The sequence below is a fragment of the Haemaphysalis longicornis genome, unplaced genomic scaffold, assembly GCF_048455015.1.
Source record: "Haemaphysalis longicornis isolate Haplotype H1 unplaced genomic scaffold, Haemaphysalis longicornis Haplotype H1 scaffold_2, whole genome shotgun sequence".
NCBI lineage: Eukaryota > Metazoa > Arthropoda > Arachnida > Ixodida > Ixodidae > Haemaphysalis > Haemaphysalis longicornis.
In genome coordinates this window covers 270,640,241-270,663,364 of record NW_027526295.1, presented here as the reverse complement: position 1 = coordinate 270,663,364, position 23,124 = coordinate 270,640,241, and the positions used below count along the sequence as shown (strand labels likewise).

General features: G+C 47.0%; 1 protein-coding gene across 8 annotated transcripts in view; it reads left to right on the top strand.

Moving 5' to 3' along the window:
• Positions 1-23,124, top strand: part of LOC144170706 (secretin receptor-like) — a 358,512-nt gene that overhangs the window by 204,194 nt on the left and 131,194 nt on the right. For all 8 annotated transcript variants that reach the window (XM_077700659.1, XM_077700666.1, XM_077700660.1 and 5 more), the window contains exon 2: positions 14,561-14,663. In XM_077700659.1, coding sequence (XP_077556785.1) covers positions 14,561-14,663 — 103 coding nt within the window. The remainder of the gene's footprint in view (positions 1-14,560; positions 14,664-23,124) is intronic.

Genomic DNA, 23,124 nt, shown 5'->3' with positions numbered 1-23,124 from the left:
GCGAAGTTCGCAGTACCGGGTTTCGTAAAGCTGAGCTTAAACTGCCGTGGCTGCGTCACCTTTTTTTCCGTCTCCCAGTACCTTCTTGTAGCCATGTGCGTGGGGAGAAACAATAATGCCATACTTCTTTGACACGGGGCACTTAGACACGGCGTGCAAACAAAGGTCGCTCGGATCCGCCGCGAAGGCTAAATGTCCCAGCTACACAGCTTTGTATTCGCTAGAAACAACGTGCGCAGGAGCAAGGGTGACGAGAAGTCCTGCGTAAGACTCTCGGCAACCCTTAACACGTCATCCGTCAAACCTGCAAAATTTGGCTTTGGGGCCTTGGTATTATTCGCAGGTCGAAACAATATTGACGCTGAAGAGGGCTTAGCGTACTTTAGAAACAAAAATTCTTTCTGTATGCCTTTGCCGACAAAATAATACCAGAAGAATAAATAAGCGTAAGGTAAGCAACACAAGTCGCTGCCGCAATAGCGTCCTAGGAAAGTGAAAATACCGACTAAGAGGAAGAAAAAAAAGCGTTGCTGTTCCAGGCTAACCTCCAGGAATTGAAGCGGGGGTGAACGTGTTATGGAGCCGGCTAATGCAAGACGAAGATTGAGCATTTCTCATTACTCCGGTGGTCTAATCTATCGGTAGTTTCCCCGAGGGGCTTCAATTACGCCCGGCGCCATTCCAACGTTCGAAGTAACCTGGTTCGAGCAGTGGGACCTGATCTAGGGCACATCGAGGGCACCTGATCGAGGGTCTGATGAAAGCGTAACTTCATCTGGTCGCTTACATCACGCTTACGTGGGAAGTGATTGAGGGAGTAATTCAGACGGCTGGAAGCTTTGAAGGCATGGCTACAAGTTAACGCCTGAAGCCGGACCATGAAGGAGCGGATTGGAATTCACCTTATTTTGAGTGATGAAGAAATCACCGTTTGCAACAGTTCAGTACTTGAAAACTGTAAAAATAAGCTGAAAAATTGTGTTACACGGACGTCTCCCATTAGATTTGCTCCTCTTTTCAATTATTTCAAAATGCGTTTTCTCTGTTTTTTGCGGGATTCTGGACTACACAAAACTTTGTAATTCTTGCATTGTGCGCATGGCTGTATCTGTACGCGTTTGCGTCGTCATGTACGCTTTGGCTCCTTTTGTTGTTAGGTGCTCTGCGCTTCCTGGGCTCCATTCGCTCTATTTTTTTACTTAACTTTGTTTAGAATTTTTTCTTTGAATTTCATTACGTGCCATTTTTTATTTAACTTTGTTTTCTCCCTAATTGTTGCCTTCCCAATCTCTCACATTCACTTCTCACTGCATTGTAATCACCCCCATCTGGCGTAGCAAGCACTGCCGCTAGCAGAGCTGACCTCTCCAGCCCGCATTAAAGAGTTCTCTCTCTCTCTCTCTCTCTCTCTCTCTCTCTCTCTCTCTCTCTCTCTCTGTGCCATTTTTAAATCCGTGTTGAAGAAATGAGTTCTGTACGTTCGTGTGCCTGTGTGCGTGTGCATGCATGTGCGCGTGTCTGTATGTGCGCGCGTGTGAGTGCCTGTGCGTGCGTGCATACGTATGTGTGGTACGTTATTTTAAATGCAGAGCATTTGTATAACTCACGATGTCACCCGTGCGTCGGCGCCCGCAGCAGCCAGCCTCCCCCTACACTATAAAAAGAAAAAGAAATAACAGTTACCGGCGCCTGGTTTCGATCCCACGACCCTGCGGGCGGAACGCAAGGTACATGGTGCTCTACCCACTGCGCCACCAAACGACACAGAATCAAAGGCTACGAACGCGCCTTATATCCTTGACTCATTCAAACTACGTCGTCAGCGGCGTGCGTTGGCGACTCAGCGGCGTGCTAGCGGCGTGATAGCTGCGTGGTGTACACGTGATAGCACCAACCCCCAAACACTAAACGTTACCGCAATACAACCACCCCCTATAAAGCGGGTTGGCGCGGGCTCCACTCCGCCACCAACCCCCAACAACTACCACCACCACCACCACCACCACCACCACCACCAACCCTACGCCACGTAAACGACCCCAATGCTCTTCATTTACTCGTGTCCCTCGCGCGGGGGCATGCGACGGAGGATTTTTTTGCAGCTTTCTAGGTTCAGGGTACGGCGACATGGCAACACATTCCGTCTTTAACATTAGATAAATGGCACGGTCATTGTCAAGGTTGCTCGATAAGGACGAAAAACGACTAAATTTGAAATCTGCTAGGACATTACGCGACAGTTCACTAAAAAAATGGGCCCATCTCCCCGCGAGGGGGACTCGAGTAAATGCGTCGCATAGGGGCTGGGTGTATTGCGTTAACGTTTAGTGTTTGGGGAGTTGGTGGTAGTGAATGCGTTGTGTCAGCAGCTTCTTGACGTAGTGTGAATGAGTCAAGGATATAAGGCGCGTTCGTAGCCTTTGATTCTGTGTCGGTTTTGTGGCGCAGTGGGAAGAGCACCATGTACCTCGCGTTCCGCCCACAGGTAGTGAATGCGTTGTATCAGCAGCTTCTTGACGTAGTTTGAATGAGTCAAGGATATAAGGCGCGTTCGTAGCCTTTCATTCTGTGTCGGCTTTGTGGCGCAGTGGGTAGAGCACCATGTACCTTGCGTTCCGCCCGCAGGGTCGTGGGATCGAAACCAGGCGCCGGTAACTGTTATTTCTTTTTATAGTGTAGGGGGAGCGGTGTGGACCTGTTGTTGCGAGCAAGGAGGGTAGCGTGATGCGGGAGAGGAGGAGTGGGGCAGAGGGCGCACCTGCGCGCTGAGCTGTTGCGGACGGACGGCGGACGCTACATGTGAGTTAAAGAAATGCTCTGCATTTAAAAAGTGTAGATGCTTCGTGTTTCAAAATATCGACGCATACATCTCCGGACCACTAGATGAAAATGTTAGCAATGGAAGATTGAAGTGTTGTCGTAGGATGTGGTTTTACATTGAAATATTCCGTATTGAATAAAAAAAACATACGGTAAAAAAGCGGCCTTTAGGTGCGTGCTTTCTTGGACAGCTGCAATCCCCCGTAAATAGTCAGTTGATTTTTGCTATGCCTTGTCAGCGGGTTCCTTATTAATCTTAGTGGAACAAAGATTCCTCACAAGCTATTCTGAGGTGCTGCGGAAGTGATTTATTCTTTTCAATGAGTTCACATATCTGTTATGAACAGTTGTGTACTACATACTGAGCCCCAAACATGCTTTCAGCGGTGTTCCGACTGCACCACAGTGATTAACGTGAAACTTCCACAGTAGCCGTAGTCCTACACTTGCTACCAGCTCTTCCTTGGCAATCGGTTAGTTGAACCGGGTTAGACACGCCAGCCTAGCAGACACAATTTCTTATGGTCTGAGCCTTTATAGGTTTTGTTAAACCGCATAGACCAGTGAGGCTTTGGATTATCAGGGTAGCTCAGCAGTTCACCTAATGTAAATTTCCAGGGTTAATTTAGGCAATAGATTCCGTGAAAACCCGTAAAACCCATGAAAACCCGTGTTCAAAAACTTTCAAAATACAAAAAAAAACCCGTGTACAAGGGTTTTTACCGGTGCGGGTAAACACCTGTACATTGTGTTCATTCAATGCCACATAAAAAACGAAGGTTGTTGAAACGGAGAAGTAAGATAACAAGGTTTGTGCATGTGGAGAATGCTCAATTTTTGCAGCTTTGTGGGGTGCTATCCTTTGGGACAAAATACACATGCTTTATTGCTCCGTGTGAATCGGTTTAGCGGGTACGCCAGCTCAGTTGGTTGAAAAACAGACTATGCATCGTTTGCACCGCGTGGCGTCTGGGGGTTTCTGCGCAATGCTATGAGGCCTTTCTCGAAACAAGGCATTTTTTTTCTCTCTGGATGGGAAGGCTGCTTCCGTAATAAGCAGCCCGACCTGGTACTCCAGAATGATTTAAAATGTGGTTGATCCCTTTTTCATAGGAATCGGGAAAACACGGAAGTGAAAGGTGCCTTCACAGGAGCAGGTGAATGTTTATTGTGCAGTGATATGAACTTGAACATCGCCATTCATATTTCGTCGGTATGGCACCTTTCGACGCATCTACATTAGACACTGCATTACACGCGCCGGAGCATTGCGTAAATCCGATTGAAACCCCAGGCGCTCGAAAACTGTGCGAACAAAACCGAACAGGTTGTCAGCGAATTGTTTAGCGAGGTCACGGTCCGCTCCAGCGAAAGGAGCATGATTTACGGATAGACAGCAGTCTTGTGGGTGTGCTTGGCGAGCGACGTCCTGATGGCGGGTAGCTTCGGCAAAGGTGCGACCACTTCGCTGCTGCTCCGGGCCTGTACGGCAGACGCTTGCGTTGCGACGAGCTCAGCTGGTGGAACGCGAGAGGCAGAGTTCGTAGCTTGGACCATGAATGCGTGGACGCGTTCCGCTTCCCGCTGGCGTGTCTCTCGTCGCACCAAAGCAGTCAGGAAAGCGACATTCGCCAGTCGGCGTCGTTACCTTTCTGCCTTAATGCAACACGGGGCCACGGTGGAAGAATACCGTGCACGGTGCCATCATACCCGCAGCATAGGTGGCGGATAAACACCGCATGCGCCAACTATCTGCACTCCTTAGCGTCATGATGCACTACTTCGCTTCACCTCTCCTAGACGGCAGCACCATCTAAATTGAGATCGACTGTTGTAGGGAAGCATATAACGCGCGTTCGTAGAGTTAAGTAGGCTTCAATTCATAGCCCAGTTGTCAGAGCGCCTCACAATTCCCGTTGCGGCTAGAGTGATCATTGGCTCGAATCTTAGCTCCACCGCGTCAATGGAAGTTTTTTCTGGGGATGTCACTTCCGCGAGGGCATTAGTGGACACCTTTTTTTTAATGCCCTCGCGGAACATGCACAATCGTGCAACCATGAAATAGACTTGGGCAAGGCACGTGTTGTCACCACCGAGAAGGACTTCGCCTCTAGGCTGTATCTAGAATCTATAACGATACAGACGAACAAAAGCACGCTTAACCGCACTGACAGCAATCTTCTCCCCGCCTATGCAAGGTGTTTAGGTCACGTGCTTCATTCTACTTAGGCTCCTCGCTTTTTGTCCCTGCTTTTAGTGTGAACAAGGCTCCCATTCGGCGTCCCGAAACGTCATTGTTTTATTTTCTCTTGTGGTCGGCGTATTCTTTATTATGTACTTCTATGGGGGAACCTAAACCTTACTTGTCACCAACTGTGTCGCAGAGATAATGTGCTCTGTTCAGTGTTGCAGCGACATGTTTCTGGGTTTATGGTGTTTCTCGCCGCCTCCGCTGCCGCCTTTCCGCTGCCCCTCACTCTCGTAGCTCCTGGTTTTCCTTCCGCCTTGTTCGCTGCACGCCGTCGTCCCCGCTTGTCAACTCTCTAGGGACAAGGGGTGTGCCCGTAGTCTCGCTGCACCCGCTGCAGCTGGTCGTGCTCGTTCCGCAGCCGCTCGCTCTACCTTTCACGTTGTGGGGAAATTGGTGGGTGAACTCGCACATTTAGCTGCGTTGCGTTGGTTTCGCGAACTTTGTCGGCAGTGAAATGGCGCCTCGGGCAACATTTTGCTCTCTCGCCTGATAATTCCGACGCGAGCGATACTGCGCTCCTTAAACAAACTGGCGCCCTTTAGTGAATAGCCCGCGAGGCGACGCCACACAGTGCCACATGACGCCTCGCGTCCTGTGGGCAATATTGGCGGTCTGTATGCCACGGGTTTTTTTTATGACGGCGTGGTCTTCGTACAACCGGCCAAGTAATGCTCCGGAGAGACAAAAAATGGCTGCGGCTTAGCCCAGCTAAGCCTGGATATGCAAAGCGAAAGCTTGGCTTAGTCTGGTTAAGTATTTCACTTGGTTAATCTTTCATTTATCTGTAATTACTATAATATTTGTCCAAAGCCTGCATTCGTCTACGGTTGGGGTCCCGCTTCCGGCGTTTTTCGAGCCGAACGGTTCGTCGGACGATATCCGCGGGTTGGTCAGACGACGCTCAAAGAAAGCCTAAAGCCCCCAGCTCCCGCGCAAAGCTCGCAAAGTCGGCCCGGCCTCGCTCTCATTTATGGCCAAGCTCGCGTGCACACGGTGAGTCACGTGGTCAGGCGCGGAGCAGCTGTTGAGAGCGCATGCGTTAAGCCAGCAGGGGCGGCGGAAGCGACGACCGCCGCCGCCGCCCTCTGCGCAGCTCAGCCCGGTGAGTCACGTGACGCGCAGCAGCCGTCAAATGACGGTCAAATCTACCGCTACGGCGGAACTGCTCGACGAGATTAGTAGAGCTTTGACTTAAAAACAAAAAAACGTACAAGCTTGCATGCCCTTCCCTAAATGCACCGTGCATGTGTGTACACGCCCACAAGGATGTTATTACCGCCCACTTTCCGTAGTGCTCAGGGCTACGCCGTAGTGTTCTTCCAACTGGCAATTCACAAAACAGTGAATGAATCAATGCGGGCTTCCATCAGCAACGGATTCTAACGTCCCACCGACCTGTCCGAGAACGAGACTGCGTCGCGTCTGAAACCGCTACGCGCAACATCGCTCTATAGGGGAACGCCAACTTCGTCCCCGAGGCTGTCAGTGCGGGTGGCGATTAGCGTTCACAATGGGCCTCTTAGTCCTTACTCTAAGTTATTCAGGCACTCCTAATTCCGCCAGTTTTTCCGAAAGCTAGTTCTTAAGGAACATAGGAAGTGGTCTGAGACAAGGGGGCTTTCAGCGGATCTTAAAGTTTCGGTACACTCCACAACCGGGGTAATTGGCTGGCCCTGATGCAGTTAGGCAATTTATTACCAAACACAAGGCCTTCTCGTAAGTCTCCAATGAAGCCCACTGATAAGGCTCTAGTGAAGGACCCAGCATTAGCTGGCGGAAAACTAGGACAAAAACAATTATAGTACGAAATGACCGTCTCAATCATATTCATCCAGCCGGCATTTCTTGCGAAGTGATTCTGAATCGAGCACTTTTCGTTCATCGTTTTTTGGGATCATTTAGGGCAGCGCCCTCCTTTTTGCGCGTGGTTTGTTTTATTTGTGGATATAAAAAATAGGTATTTCGGAAATTTCGATTTGTACATTTTGACTGAGCAAAATTACTAACAACACGAATTACGTCCTAATGGCAAGGCTAATAAAAAAAATCGTTTAGCGACCACTTATACGTTGAAGGTACCGCAAAAAAATATTTCCAAGAAAAGTGCCCCGTGAAGTTTCCGCGGTTCTACCGTAGGGTGCAACGCTTTTCATCCAATTTTCCCATTTTCGAGACGCTTAATCGCGCCCTTACGCTGCTGACTTCCAGAACAAAACGATATAAAAAAAAAAATGTTCTTGCACATGGTCCCCGGAAGGTACATTTATCACCATTTTTGTTTTGTATTATTTCTAAAATCCTACTTTCGCCCACTCTGGGAACAGACGAATAAAATCCCACATGCTTTTCTTCGCGTTTTTTTTTTACTGTTGCCTTTTCTTTCTATAAATTTATTTTATTTATTTTGGGGTCATTAGAAAGGAGAAAAAACAGGAATTCACATCTTCGAACACTTAAAATGAACCCTAATCGCACATTTAGTGCCGTGCGAATGCGAAGTAAACTTGAACTTTCAAATTTACTAACATCAGTGCTTCCAACGATGTGCCGTGGTAACTTAGGCCATCTTTCGATTGCATCTAGGGAAAAAAAGACCAGCTAGAGGCGTCCGTGCGAACTCCGAAAGGGTAAACTGTCGCGTCATGGTTTAGGTGCGTGCTAGACTTCACTAAAGGCTGCAGCAAATGCTGTTGCCAATTCTGATTTCGTCTTTAATTGTCTAAAAAATGGTTTTAACCGTTGCTTTTATTTTTTTGTGTCCAATCATTCCAACAGAATAATTTGCACATCTCGGTAACTGATCCAGTCCTTTTATATTTCGAAGGTATAAAACTTGCAGAAAGTCTCCGAAATCATTCCAGTTAAGCTATTAAATCATTTAGATGTCTGCTACAGGCAGCGCAAGCGAATTCCGAAACAAGGGTAAAAAATTTCCCGAATTTCCCCGAGGGGAAGAATGTGAAAGTGCGAATGCACGAGTTGAATTTGCGCGGTTCGGTAATGTTCGCGAAAGAGAGATCACACACACACACACACAACTACAAAGAAAGAAAGATGCATTTATTCACAGACACCTATTTGTGTTGTCGTTGTACTTGATTGCTAGAGCGGATCTCAGCTTTGAAATTGCGTGTCAGTACTCCTTTAAGCAGGTGCATTAGCCCTTCTCACGCCCGATTCTTGGCCAATCCCCCACGTGGGTATGTGCCATGTCAGCGGCCAGGCAGCGCGCGCCCATCTCCCCCCGTTGCCAAGGAAGACGAGGAGATTCCTGGCCAATCCCCCACGTGGGTATGTGCCATGTCAGCGGCCAGGCTGCGCGCGCCCATCTCCACGTGCGCGGACATCGCCGGTGGACGCAGGTTCAGGGTCGCTTAAGAAGTGCATTGCACTTAAAAAATGTCTCGTATGCTAGCGCTTGAGGTCCATTGTAACCTTCTGCAATTTCGATGTAAAAACAGTTTTGTAGTAGGAACAACGCAGCTTCTATTCTCAGTCGCTTGCAATATACGCTCCTAAATATTTACAAGCCCACATTTTCAATAAGTAATGGTGTCAAATGTTGTAGATAAAGGGCAGGACGTGTTTTTTTACTTATTTGCGTATATGTTGCCTCAGAGTAATTTATTTTTCTTTCCAATTTTTTTGCACAATATTTGAAAATCTTGGAGGTAATAATTATTTACGGCTTGGTCATCAGTGTAAGGGACTGAATCTTATATTTAATAATAGTTGGCGTATAGTTTGATTTTCACAGTGAATTAAAACAACATTTTTTACATGTATCAGAAACAGCAACAGGCCCAACACTGACCCTTGTGGTACCCCTAAGTCAACATCAAGAAATTCGGACTTCAGCGATTCCCACAAGCTGCTTGCGGCTCGTTAAGTACGGTTCCATTGAAAGGTACGGGGTACGATTGTTAAGTACGGTCCCACGCAAATACTTACATTTACGCCTCCCTGTTTTCGTTTACACAGCAATTTATGCTGGGAAACATTGTTAAATTAGCTTGTGAAATGTGCGCACGCAACGAGTTTTTGTTTCTTTCAACTACAGCAGTGGCCAAATCGCGGATATTTCCCACCGACTGGGATACTGTGGAAAGCCAATGCCTGAACACTTTTTGATTCCTACGTACCAATCCCACTTGTCTCCAATACAAGAGCCCTCCACTTTGCAATCACCCATTTGAAAAGCTTACAAAAGATGAGATACGTCAGACACGCTAGCCTAGTAGGTAATAAAGGCACTAGTAGGTAACAAAGAGATAATGAAGAGACACCGGCCGGCCGCTATAGAGCAGGGGCAGAAAGAGATAGAAAACATTTATTCGTATCAGAACGGCTAGACAAGAATTGGCTGCTCTATGCATTGAAAAATACTAATCGCATACACACCTGATGCTTAGACAATAGCTGAAACCTAATATTTTGCGTGTTGTCAGGAAAAGCAATGTAGGATTCAGACAGAGAAAAGTGCCACATATCGAACGAGTTCGTTGTCCGTAATTCGATAATGAATCACCTGGTGTGACGTAGCACCACGCCGAAAAGTCGCGCCTGATAGGGCCAGTAACAGAAGTTACTGTTTGAGCTAACGCATGAAACAATGTACGCAGAACGTTTGGTCTATTCACCCACGGAAGCGCCCAGTAATTATTAACGCAGAAAGAATATTTCGAAACTGTAGTATGACCAGATTTCGCCTCGTTCGGCGAATCATGACTAGGTCTGTTACCACGTGAGAGTTGATGCCTCTCGTTTCACCTTTCCCCATCTTCTTATTGCTTAGCAAGGTTGAGTAAGTTCTTATTACTCACTGCGCTGTAGCTTGAGTTCTTATTGCTGTAGGGTGCGGTAACTTTTTATCAGCCTAGCTAGAGAAGCTCGCCATGCAGAAAAATAACAAAAAATAAAGCGAGGAGAGGCAAACGAATCATAAGGATCAACTTATGAGAACTTTAAAACTTAAGTGTTTAAGGCAGATATAACTTGCAGGACTACTACAAAGTTAGGCATTAAGTTTTAATTTAAGAACCCTCAAAGGGCCGCTCATAATACGATGGGAAGCCACTGCGCCAGAAGAGCCCCACACCTCGTACACTTTTAATTAGAAATTCTTCTCTAGCCTGTGATTCATCAGGGCCAACTCAAGAAGGATAAAGCCGGTGCGTTGTACAAAACCCGTGGAGCATATAACGGAATTTTTGTTTGCCATCGTCTACACAGGATTAAATTCCGCAACATCCTGCGGCGGAAAGACAGCTCATTGGAGCAAATTACTTTTTTCGTGGCTGACCTCTAGCGCAAGTAAAACAAAAGTTGCGGCGATCTCCACAGTCACCAAAAATGCCATAGCACGCTCAACCATGACTCGAAGATAAAAAGCACGCATGATTTTATGCAAGTGGGACTGGGACGAGAGAAGAGCAGCAGCAGTTCGAAAAGCTGTATACTACTCCCGGTGTAAAAAGAGATGCGGTGAAAAGTATTCCAGAACTTTTCCTACCGCCTTTAACCTCGCCTCACCGATGGAACATTGCTTAGTTACAAAGGCCCCAAATAAGCGCGAAAGAAAACCTTGCTCAAACTGAGCGTCGTGTTTACCTACCAAAACTATCTCCATTTGGCCGTGTCACTACATACTTTAAAGCAGGGTTATGCCTGCACAAGCCGGGTTTCTTGCATGCTAATTGGGGCGAGCCTCAGAGAACACATCCAGCGACCCCTTGGTTGCTGCTATCTATTCCGAAACTTTGCGCCAAGCGTTTTTCACTGCATTCTTGCGCTCCGTTAGCAGTATGTACCGTGTTGCCCATCCTATCGGGGAAAACGCCACTTGACGTTGAAAGCAACCATATTTTCTTTTAATTACGCTGCTCAGTCTGTGTCCCGCGGATTTAATGGGATCCCCGATCCTGCCTGGAGAAGCGCGGGAATTAAACAGCGCAAGCCTAGTTTTGAAACTTCTCTTCAGTGTAAGAAATTTTATTCAGGAGCTTTTAACCGGTTATTAAGGTTTAGTTTAAAAGTAAAAGGACAAATAGTAGATGTAGAGCCAGTGTTGAAACTACGGTTATATAGTTGCTCTTGTAGCCAAGCATGTGCTGCGACAACAGTGCCAATGGACACACTGTTTCTGTTAGGGAATAGCTTGCTAAAAATATCAAATTTTCATTATTTTCCCCAGGGCCTTTGCCGAAACAAACCTTTTATCAACATTCTAGCCGTAAGCACCTCGCCTTGTTGATATTACGGAGCATTGCTCTAATTAGTTCCCGTCTCTACCTTCTGCGAGCCCTCTTAAGTTTCGTCATTTGTTAAGTATGCCTACTCTCCGGCCTTTTAAACCACGAAAAGAAATTTAGCAACCACCAGCCTAATTACATGAACAGTGTGTGCGCACCAGCCATATCAGCTCTTACACCACGTAACAGAGCCGCATCCTTTCCAACGATTAATTTCGGCCAGAGCTACCCCACCACCCACAAAGAAATTATAGGCACTCATAAATTACGTGTCAGACCTTTCTCGCGCAAGAGGACATGATTTTATTTATTTTCTCACATGTTTCCCCTGCTCATAATGTCTAAGACATTGAAAAAATGTTTGTCAGTAATCAACTTAAAAGTAGAAATTCATGACGAAAAAACAGCGCAAAATACACAGAGGCAAAAGAAGAGGCGACGACGCACGTCTTCCTCTCTTTTTTGTCCCTGCGTATTTTGCGCTGTTTTTTTGTCATTAATCTGAATCTGCACCAACTAGCCTAATTTGCCATCTTACTTAAAACTACAATGCTGCACTTCAATTGAATGACGCTCCAGCAGATATGTGAGAACCCATTCGTATAAGCCTATTGGGATGTTCAGTGTAGCAGTGCTAGCAGCCAGCCCAAAACGCCAATTGGCGTTTAGTTAGAGAGCATGGCAACCTTAAGGCTACCATGCTCTCTAAGTCATAGTCTCGGACAATTAAAACTTTTAGTTTTCTCACGGCACAACCATGAAAAATGCCTTCAACGTCATGGTAGTAATTTGTCTTGAAAGAATACTATGCAATGACAATAGTTGGATAAATAGTTAGCCCTTAACATATTCATATGCCAATTCAAAAGGGAAGTAGCAGAGTAGGTTCTTCTGTCATTTATATGTACGCTCCTTATTTTAGTTGTCAGCATTACTGTCGATTTACATAATCGCAGCTTTCTATTTTCTGTTTTACTAGTGATACGTGTCCAATGGATCCTTCTGTTCATAAATCAGCTCGGCAACACAGTTCTGAACTGCCTGCAATGACTTTTCCCGCGTTACAATTCGCAATTTTTTATTTCGGACATATTTTTAGGCTTTCCCCCACGCTAGAAAAGCATTACCACCTAAGCTATAAGTCTGCACTTTCTCACGGCCACTATTTCTTTTTCTGCCAGAATTCACCCTCCTCCTCGCAGATTTTCCCACGTCGCAACACAAACTACAACGCAGGTCTCAAACATGCCAGAAGTTCCTGGTGTTCAATACGGCAAAAAAAGAAGAAATCTACATACCACATAATGCGAGAACATATATTAGGCGAGTACGCTATGCACATCAATTGGGCGGCGCCCCAGCCTTTGTTGGTTCTAAGTGCACATTGGTGTAGGCGCCCAGCGATCAATCAACACCACGTGTGCCTCACCTTTCTGAAAGACGCGTGGAAGCTCTCCCCTGGAAAGCGAACAAAACCAACTGGTCCAACTTCGCCTCAATAGAACCCACGACAACGGGGCGAGAAATTGCCGTGAAGCAGGGGCCGCCGATTTCCAAGCCATGCGTGCGAGCCGCCGTAATTAGCCGCCATTGTTTCCAGGCGTCCAACTGCGCAGTCCTAAACTTCGCCTGCGAACTTAGAGCACGAGGTTTAATTGAGAATTCCTGCAGCCTGGACGTTAAGGCGTTTAGTCACGGCAGCATTAGCGGGAACCTCGGCGTTTTCTATAATGGAGTGCCAATGTAAACACGCTATATGTCACGGTGTTCTGAACAGTTCTCCGAGTCACATTCAAGCTTCATCTTATTCTCTACGACGCTTCGGATATTTTCTACGGAATTCATGTTCTCGACCCCTGATTCAACTTTGCGAATAGGGAATTCTGAGTGCTAATTGGTGGTATTGTATACTTAAACGTGACGCTGCAGTTATGTAGAGGGGCATCCGTATTTTATTGAGCTGGAAAAGCTTGCTGGGGTATGAGTTTTTTTTTTAAGTAGCCGAGGAATTGCAACAACAGTACTGCGTAGATGACCATACGTAATGAAATATTTTCTTTTGTGCCGCACGTTGGGGTGGTCTCATGGCTTCTTAACTAATGCGTTGAATTCATAAAAGTCATGTTCATATCTCTTTAGTTCACTGTTCATTTACCATCAGACAGTTGCCTATGTGAGTCGTTTATATGACTATACCATCTTTGTTTTGTTTCATCGGAAAGCAGGCAGATGGTTCATGTCACTTGTACATGGTTTTTTTTTTGCCAATGCGCTTGAAATTAATTATGCACTGACGTTCAAAAGTGCCGATGGTCACACACATTTAGTGACGCCGGGTGCAAAAATTTTGTGTTTAACGTTTGAAATAAAATTTCTTTAAAGATAACGGCCCCATAATTGCTAAGCACAATTGGGAAAGGGAACTACGCCAAGCAACACAAAAACAATGAGTTTGCAAAACTATGACCCCTGAACCCGCGTGTCCGCGTTTTCGGGCTAAGTGCGTACGTCACACTGGGCCAATGTCTGTCCCACCAGATTCAACGGAACGCGTGTAATATCGGCGGATAGTGAAATACGGCCCCTGCTCGCTCCGCAGAAACACAGGACACCTGCGGGGAGAAAAATCGAAACCGAAAATTCAGAGGAGTGCTTAAGTCTGCTTAGGTGCTTCGAAGGCGAAAGCAAAATGGCTGCTCCTAAAGGTACTTATTAAAGACATCTCTACTACCACACTGTGTTTGCTTCTCTTTCTTCCCATTCGTTTCTTCTTTGGGCGCGAGACACTTCGACATGCGGAATGGTGACACTTCCCGTCCCGCCTACGACGCGGGAGGGAAACGGCCAGCCCGATATTTGTCCGCTATAATAAAACTCGAGTCCTTCTGAGTTTCATTCAGCTAATCATCTAGGGAGTACGCTCAATTACAAATTACAAACGTCTTCTGTTTCGTGCACTCCTTGGACTGCACCCAACTTCGCTGGCCACGCTTTTGAAGGGGAGGAGGAGGAATAAACTTTATTTTTACGATAGCTTTGTGAAAGGGCACTTTTTTATACAACGAACAACACAACGCCGATCCCTCCCCCGACAGGGCATATATGAATTATCGCATTAACTATTGTTCGAAGTCTGTGTACCTACATAAGAATAACTCATCACTTAAATGCTAGTACAGCAGCAAACCTTGAATACAAGCGCTGTCTGGCTTAACTAATCGGCCCGCTATCTTTGCAGCTCATCCTCGGCGACCCGGACACCGAGATGCAGATGAGCCTCCTGGCTGCCGCTAAGGACGAATGCGAGGTGGAGGACAGCACTGCTGTCTTCGACTCTGGCGGTAAGTGGCGGCTCACGCTCTTCACCTGCCCCGAACTCTGATTCCTAGATTCCGGCCCAACGCCACCGCGAATTCGTATTGCCTTTTTCAAACACGCTATAAAGTAGCGGTAATAACAAAATAACTAGTGTACAATACGCTCGTCACATGCAATGAGACTCATGGATACCAAGTCGCTAGAAGACTGAACATCCGTGATGCTTGGCGGTGCTTAGTAAAGGTCTCCCCCTGCTCAACAATGGCCTTCGGATATGATTGCATTTTTAGCACGAAAGTGTTTTATATGCCGGTGTACACAAACCTCACTGAAGTCATATCCTTCACGGAAATGACGGAAGGGTTCTGTTGACGCGGCGGCGCTAGGATTCGAACCCAGGAAAACTCTGGCCGCAAGGGGAAATGTGAAACGCGCTGCCAACTAGGCCATGGAAGCAAGCGTGCATGGCTGTACGAACGCGCCTTATGTCCTTCCCTTGCACACGTACATTTAGCTGGTGCTGCCGTCTAGGAGAGGTGACGTGAAGTAGTGAGTCTTGACGCCAATGAGCGCCGATAATTGGCGCCTCGGCAGGGCAGCGTATAGCAGCGTAAGTTTCTGTGTTTATTCGCCAGCCGCACTCTGCGAACCGAACTACGAACTCTGCCCTTCGCGTTCCACAAGCTGAGCTCGTCGCAAGCAAGCGTCTGCCGTACACGCCCCGGAGGAGGACCAATGTTGTCGTACCTTTGCCGGAGCGACCCGCCAGCAAGTCGTCGCTCGCCAAGCACACCCACAAGACTGCTGCCGACCCGCAAATCACGCTCCTTCCGCTGTTGCAGACCGTGACTTCACCAAACGATTCGCTCACAACCCGTTCGGTTTCATTCGCATGGTTTGCGAGCGCCTGGGATTTCAATCGGATTTACGCAATGCTCTGGCGCATGTAATCCATTGTCAAATATTGGTGCGTCTAGCGGTGCCATACCGACGAAATACAAATAGCGATGTGCAAATTTATATCAATGCACCATAAACATTAAACTTCCTGTGAAAGCACATTTCCCTTTCGTGTTTTACCGAATCCTATGCAAGAAAGATCAACTACTTTTTTTTCAATTTGAAGAGGACGCTGCACCGCTACCGTTTGTTTCGAGAATAACAGCGTGAAAGAACCTTGTCACCAGAATGTGAATGTCATTCCACTCTATTCACTGCTTTTAGCTTCGTGCATAATGTTCGAAAAGAATTCTTAAACCGGTGAGCGTGCGTCAAGGTATAACTGTAGCGCTGAATGAGGCCTTTAAACGCGAGAAACCCCCGCGTGCGCGCACTCGGAAGTTCGGAATGACAGGTGCTAGCCGCATCACATTCTTCTTTCGCTGTCATGGTCGTCTCTCAGATAGCATAGGAACGGCTCAACTCGGGCTACATACACCATTACAGCAAAATAAAACATGAGCAGGCACGCCTTTCTTTTGATCCTTCTTTTTGTCTTGTTCAGAAAAAAAGAAGATAAAAGTAATTGCGCAATTTCTATAAAGAAGGGTTCTTATCAGCAACCGTCGGGTCGCTTCCCGGTGATTTTCTCACCGTTGCGGCTCTTACCGGATGCGCGCTCCCGATCTACCTTACCCAGCAACCTCGGGCAGAGAGAGAAGACGGGCCCAGAGCGAGTCTCGCGATGGACCCGTGTAATTTCGCAGACGCCCTATCTTCCCGTTTTGTCGCTCCCGCCCTTCCCGCGTGGCTCCACGAAATGGAAGGAAGAACGTTTTTAGGAGTACCCCGGGCCCCCCAGCTTCTTTTGTTTGTTTTTCATTTTCGGTCTGGTATTTCTTACTTTGGGATCACCCTGGCTGCCGGTCCTTTTTTTTATTATGCACCCTTCCTCCCTGACTGCGCTAGTTGGCCACACAAAGAAAGCGAGAAGTGAAATGGACTTGACACGCCGACCTCGACACAGCGTTAAAGCAGCTAGACGGCGCCCGAATCGCATCGACACGAAGAGACAGACACACTGGGGCTTCGGCAGCCGCACTGCTGTCGTTGGATGCACCGAGCAATAGAGAAGTGACCCATGCGATCATTTATTTTTTGCCTGCCTTCCTCTTGCCTTGGTTAAGGGAGCTGTAATTAAGTACACATTTATCTTACTTGCTATGAAGGACGCACTGTTCGCGAACCAAAGCAGGTTTATGTCATCCCCAAGGCAATTGTGAATGGTCTTTGAGTCAATCAACGCAACTTGCAAATAGAAGAAAAAACAAATAAATAAATATATGAAGAAAGAAAGAAAGAGAAAAGAAAGAAAGAGAAAAAGAAGAAGAAAGGAAAAAGAAAGAACTATGACGTAATAATTTTATTTAGAGGAAGACCAGAGACCCTGTAGTTAATTGGGGAGGGAGGATGTAGCTGGTTGTGAACTCTTGTGGCTGTTCGGTTTTAGCAGCAGATAGGGGCTCATTGTCGATATCGATTACAGCACTCGAGCAAGGCCCCTCAATCGAATACAGGCCTACCAAATTTGTCAAATGAAGGGCGAACAGCTGTGCGTGGGTCTGTTGGTTGCGTGTTGGCTACGTTGCAGTTATGATATGGTGTCAAATTTTAGCAGTTGCAGACGACATGGTGGAGGTACCTAACCCTTGTGGAGATTAGACAGTATGGGCATCTTGGAGGAGGATGGAAGCACCACTTGCGAAGATACGTAGCGTACATTGGCGAAGTAATTAATTTCTTACTGAAATTTCTCCAGAATGCGGCTGGATTGAGGCGTGAAGCAAAAACTTAGGGGCGAAGCCCCTTAGGGTCTCGGGCTGTCGGCGTCTCATGTCGTCGTCTCATGTAGTCATGGTACTAAAACCCCGGGACACTCGTTTAGGCCTCGCGCTAGAACGTAACGCGTACTAAAAAAAACACCGGGATACTCGTTTACGCCTCGGGCTAGAACGCTTCGTGCTTCAAAGACAAGATACTTTTACAGCAAAGCTGTAAACCGCTACCCCCAAACTGTCTCATCTCCGTTGGCAAGAATGCCAATACACTTATACACTGCATGCTTCGCCCCTCCCCAGGTTTCACGCCAGTGGAGATGGCCCGGGATATTTTTCCTAGCTTCGCCGCCCCTCACATGCGCCGCTTTACTTTCGGTGCACCTGTAATAGCACCGTGTTCTGTGCCGAATACTTGTTTAGGGATTGAGAGGATGGTTGGAGTACTAAATTTTGGTGCTGCTTGAAATAAGTTTCCCAGTGACATAATATGTAACCTTCGGCAACCACGATGGCATGGGCGGGACTTACAGTTGGAATATGTACGTTGAAACGTCACTCTGCTCAAGCCGACAAAGTCGGCGAGCACAGGATTCAAGACAGCGACACTGAGTGTTGTGCAGTTAACAGTTTAATTTCTGCAGCTATAGGCAACCCGAGCCCAGGTACAAAGATGTGAACACTGCAGGCAGCCGCTGGAAGCACAGGCTTGGGTGCAGGGCACGGCCAAACAAGCTCCTTCCCGGGACCACGGGAACAGGGAATGAAGTCCAGGAAGAGAGGTTGTCTAATGCGCCGCTCGGCCACGTATACCTGCGAAAGGAAACTAAAAAAGAAAAACTACGTAAGAAACAACTCCCCAAACAGTGAAGCGGTTAACTCACCGTGGGCAAGTTCCAGGGACCACGCCAGGTGGGAACACAAGGAGAGCTGGATGGCAACTCAGTTGCACGGTAGGCGAGGGAAAAACCGAAACTTTTTTTTTTTTGTTTGGCTAGAAAACCTATTACAAACAGCGGCCAGCTAAAGACCGGACAGATTTGAGACGCGTACCTGCCCGACTAAATGACCATAGTGTTTGCGTGAAGGTGAACAGAAACGAGACAGTACGCAAAGGGAGGGGAACGCTCGGTAGACTGCAGGCGGGCCAGCTGAAACGAACCGAGGGCAAAGAAAGCGAGCACTCGCCTTGGCCGCCTCTCCGGACAGCGTCGGAAGCGACGAACCGTTGAGCAGGGATCCGCGCTTCGGTGACGCTAGACAAGTTTGGCGAGAATTCCGAACGCCATTAGCGTAGAGCACACGCCATGACATTGTCGAATAGTTTAATGTGAGAAAAAAACCCCTAGAATTTCACATGACGCTTGCCCAGTCCTCACGGCGTTCGGAAAGAGACATTGAGCGTCGCGGAAATCCCGCGAAGTCTTCCGAGCTATCAATATTGAGGCCGCAACGCATAGGTCCCCCCACGTGGGTCATTACGTTGCCATCCCGGAAACAAAAGGGCCTAGGGGCAGCAGCGCAGAGTTCACGCGACCACTACGCCGCTGCCTCTATACGGCTGAAGCCTAACCGCCCGTCGCGGGGCGTTCACGACGACAATGTCCCATGAGTGGTGGTCTAAGAAGCGGTTGGCTCACGAGCGAACGCCGCTCCGTTCGAGAGGATGATGCCAAGACAGACAAATGTTATACCTAAGCGCGGCTCCTTAGCCCGCACACACACTCGCCCAGTAGCTTGGCCTCACCGTTTTGACGAGTCGCCGAGGACGCGACGCCAGTGTTGCTCTCAATTGTTCCAAGCGCCCCGAGATGGCCGTCAGGTTTTCCGAACCACGGCCGGGACCACAGTCCGGTATTCCGAAGTCAAAGTCCGCTTTTCCCATAGGCACAACACACGCACACATACAACACTGTACTCTGCCAAGAAACGCACACCCTTTGCACCAACCAACGGCTCTGCCCGTAGCAAGAAAGCGTAACCGACGCTGCCACCCGGCGCGGATCCAGCAAGAAATGGCACCAAGGGGCGGTGATGTCCCACTTCTTATCTACACACGTGCTGCACTGGCGATGACCAGCATTCGATGTAGAATTTTTTCAACAACAACAACAACAAAAACGATGGGCCACCCCAACGATGAAATCACATATCAGCAGGCAAAACACGCGGCTTTTTGCTAGAGAATGACTGAGAGGATTTAATGATGCGGCATCACGTATCTCTCGCTCGACTTCGACTGCTGCACATTTCGACGCGCTGTTCGCGTTGCCCATCTCTCGAATCTCCGACGGTGTTTAGATTTGTCGTCTGCCTGCTGCCTGCTGAAAAAACGAAAAGCAACCCTAACAACCAATTTTAGAGAATGGGTGCTCGGCGCACCTTACCGCAACATGTCTGCTAGTGTAGTTAATGCTAGAATTTATTTTTTCTTTACTCGATGTTAAAAGAAACACGCGCTGCCTCCACCCGGTTGGAAAATGTGCCGAAGCGGTTCTGGTGAATGGTTTAACGGGATTTTGTTACGAACACGTTGCCGCACGGGTAATAAGCCGCGTTTTGCTATCACTGCTCAAAGGTTCTTCTAATGATTTATGCAAGTCTTTGTTTGCCCGCGTGGTCGGACAAGTTAATTTTCGGAGGAACGCCACGACTTTCAATCCCCGCGATTGCCGTAGTTCGCGCGTGGCTTTTCTCAAGGGTTAGATTTGAAATATGACTCCCCCCCCCCTCCCTCAATCTGGTTGTCACATGCTTTTCGGGATAAGCACATTTACTCTTTTTCTCTTGTTTCATTGTTTGATTGGTTGCTAGTGATATCCCCTTTGAAATGGGGTGCTGATGTGTTAACTTACCAAGAAACAACTAATATATCTGTTTTACACTCTTCGTTTAATACAAGCGCTGGTCTGAGGGCCGGTACAAAATACTTTTTTTTTCTGTTGCAGGCGGTGGCTGTCCTAAGCATTGTTCCCCTCTCTGCTTTTCGTCTACAAGCACTATAATCTTCTTTTTGTCGCCTCGACAGCCTTGAAGTTAACTCCCTCTTTGACTGTGCGACCCTTAAATTCTTTAAATTCTAGTGCTTCTGGAAGCCGAATATATCACTCTTGAAGATTTCGATGGATACACTCCCATTCTAAAGCTATTTGCCGCGTAGTTTCTGTTTCTTTTCCGCAGACCACGCATACCCCATCATTTTCTGTATACTTTCCCACAAAGATGTTTGTTCACCTGCTCTAGCCTCGAAAAGCAAAGCATTGCCCTTGAAATTATCGCAGAAATTTTCCTTTCTGGCCTTCAATTTATCTGCCCTGTACATCTCTATAACGACGTTTTAGCTTCAATTTTTTCTCTACATTCATTCGTTTCTATCTGCCCTGCTTCTTTTTTTGTTACCTTGACTGTCTTTGATTCTCCACTGTTCTTTTCGTATATCATGGTTGGCGTTCTAGTTTTTCTTAACTACGGCCTGTCGACGCTTTTCGTGTATAGGTACCTAAAAACTTTAGCTGTCCACCTAAGTTGATCCATTGCTGTCAAACTCCTCTCAAAACATCTTTTACTCTGAGCTTCTCATACTTCAAACGACGCCCAGCCCATATCTCCCTGCACCGCTTCGTTAGTTGTTTTACCGTGTTCCCCTAAGGCTAAATGGCCTACCGTTCTCTGGTTCACTTCAAGGCATGAAAGAGCGCCTGATTTTAAGCAAAGTACTGCATTTGCAAATGTGAAGCCATGAACCATTAGTCCTTTCCACATTCCACTCTCTACTACATATTTGTTCTACCCCACAGAGCTATATGCTTTATTATAGCTGCGTTGCGCTTTCCTTTATTCTTAAGCTGCTCCTCGTAAGTTCTTAAGTAGTTGTCCTCTTCATTTCTCCACACCCCCAAATGTTTAAATTCCTTGACTCTGGGTAATTCGCTTTGCTGAATGGACACTGAGTCAGCGCTGGTGTCATTGAAGACCCGTATTCCCGATTTTGCATTGCTAAAACTTAATCCGAATTCTGTGGCTTCCTGGCCGCTAAAATTTATGAGCCGTTGCATATCGCTCTCGTTATCAGCTAAAACAACAAAGTCGCCTGCATATAGCATTCCCGGAGTACACCGTTGTACCACTTCGCCTTGCCACATATGCGTCCAGTTGAACCCTAATTTATTTTCTTCCAGTTTCTTTTCTAACCCTGCCATGTAAAGCATAAACAGTATTGGGCTCAAAAAGCATCCCTGTTTCAGTCCTGCTGTGCGCATTTATGCCCTTCCCATGTCACGTGCACTCTGCAGATGGCGACAGTTAAACCTGGATGTAACTATCCTCTATATAACGAATTCCTGGATTTAACGAAGTTTTTCAATTCCCATTACCAACCCTATTAAAGCCCATGTGCTCCTGACCTCTATGTAACGAAACGTCGCGGTGGGTAACCTTGATATAACAAAGTCGACCAGCTGATCAGTCACTGTTTTTTGCACTTTTACTAAAAAATCCACCGGAAAAGTTAACTAATTTAGCAAATACTAGCCCTACTGTAAGGAGCCAGCAGCAACTAAAACATTTAGAACCGCCTACAAAAATGAAATTCGTCATGGTGATGATAACGAACGGAGCCGCTAGCGCATACCCGTGGCTAACGTAGCATCCACTTCTGGTTTTGCTTGTGTAGTCTGACACCACACAAGGTAGCAAGAGTAACAATACACTACAGTTTTTTTTATTCTGTACCGCAAACTACCCTGTGTTTTCACGTGCGAGTGCTGTTTCGGTTCTCGACTTAAGTTTTGAGGTGCTATGCCGTCCTGTCGACGTGTAGCCGCGCGTCCACACTACTATATGTAACATAGGTTCGTCGGTGGTGGGTTCTGCTGTGAGGAAACGAGAAGTGTCTTTTCGTGACAAGCTAAAAATTTTAAATGGAGTCTCCGCCTGCAATAACGAAGAATGTCGCCGTCTGGTAGACTATCCCAGCTACACCCTCTCAGCAATTTTGAGTGCTGTAAAAGACACCAAGATCAAGAAAAGGCGCCCATTTAGCACACGTTTGGTTCTTTAAACGCGTTAAGGCACCGAAAAGTGCCAAAAGTAAAGGTTATAGTTATGTTACGTCCGTTAATACGCGGGTAAGTGACCTAGCTTCTTTGGAACGCCGTGTAGTGCCTATGCTCGTGCGAAATCAGCCGGCGCAACTCACGCTTTTTTTGCCTGTGGAATAAATAGATGAAGGGTGAGTTCACCTTCACTGATGTCTAGCATTTGGCTCCGTTTCTGTTTATTCCCGTGAGCAGTAAACTCGAAGACTGCATATAACAAAAAATTGCGAACTTTTGTCAAATTCCTTACATCCAGGTTTAACTGTAGAAGAAACTGTATTAACTGTTCATCTAAGCCGTGTAGTTTCAGCACCCTCCACACCAGTCCTCTGTTTACGCTGTCATGTGCCCCTTTAATGTCCAAGAACATGATCCAAAATGGTTTATTCTGAGCTTTCGCAATTTAAATGCACTGTGTTATCACAAACAAATTACCATCCAAGTGCCTGTCATTTTGCAGTTCCCCGAGGATTTCATTTCATTTTCTTCCAACCATGCTTGAATATCCGATGTTATCGCCTGCTATACGAATCTACACATCACTGATGTTACTGTGAGTGGTCTGTATAAAAATCAATACTGGCTTTTTGCCTCTACCTTTATATATTGAACTA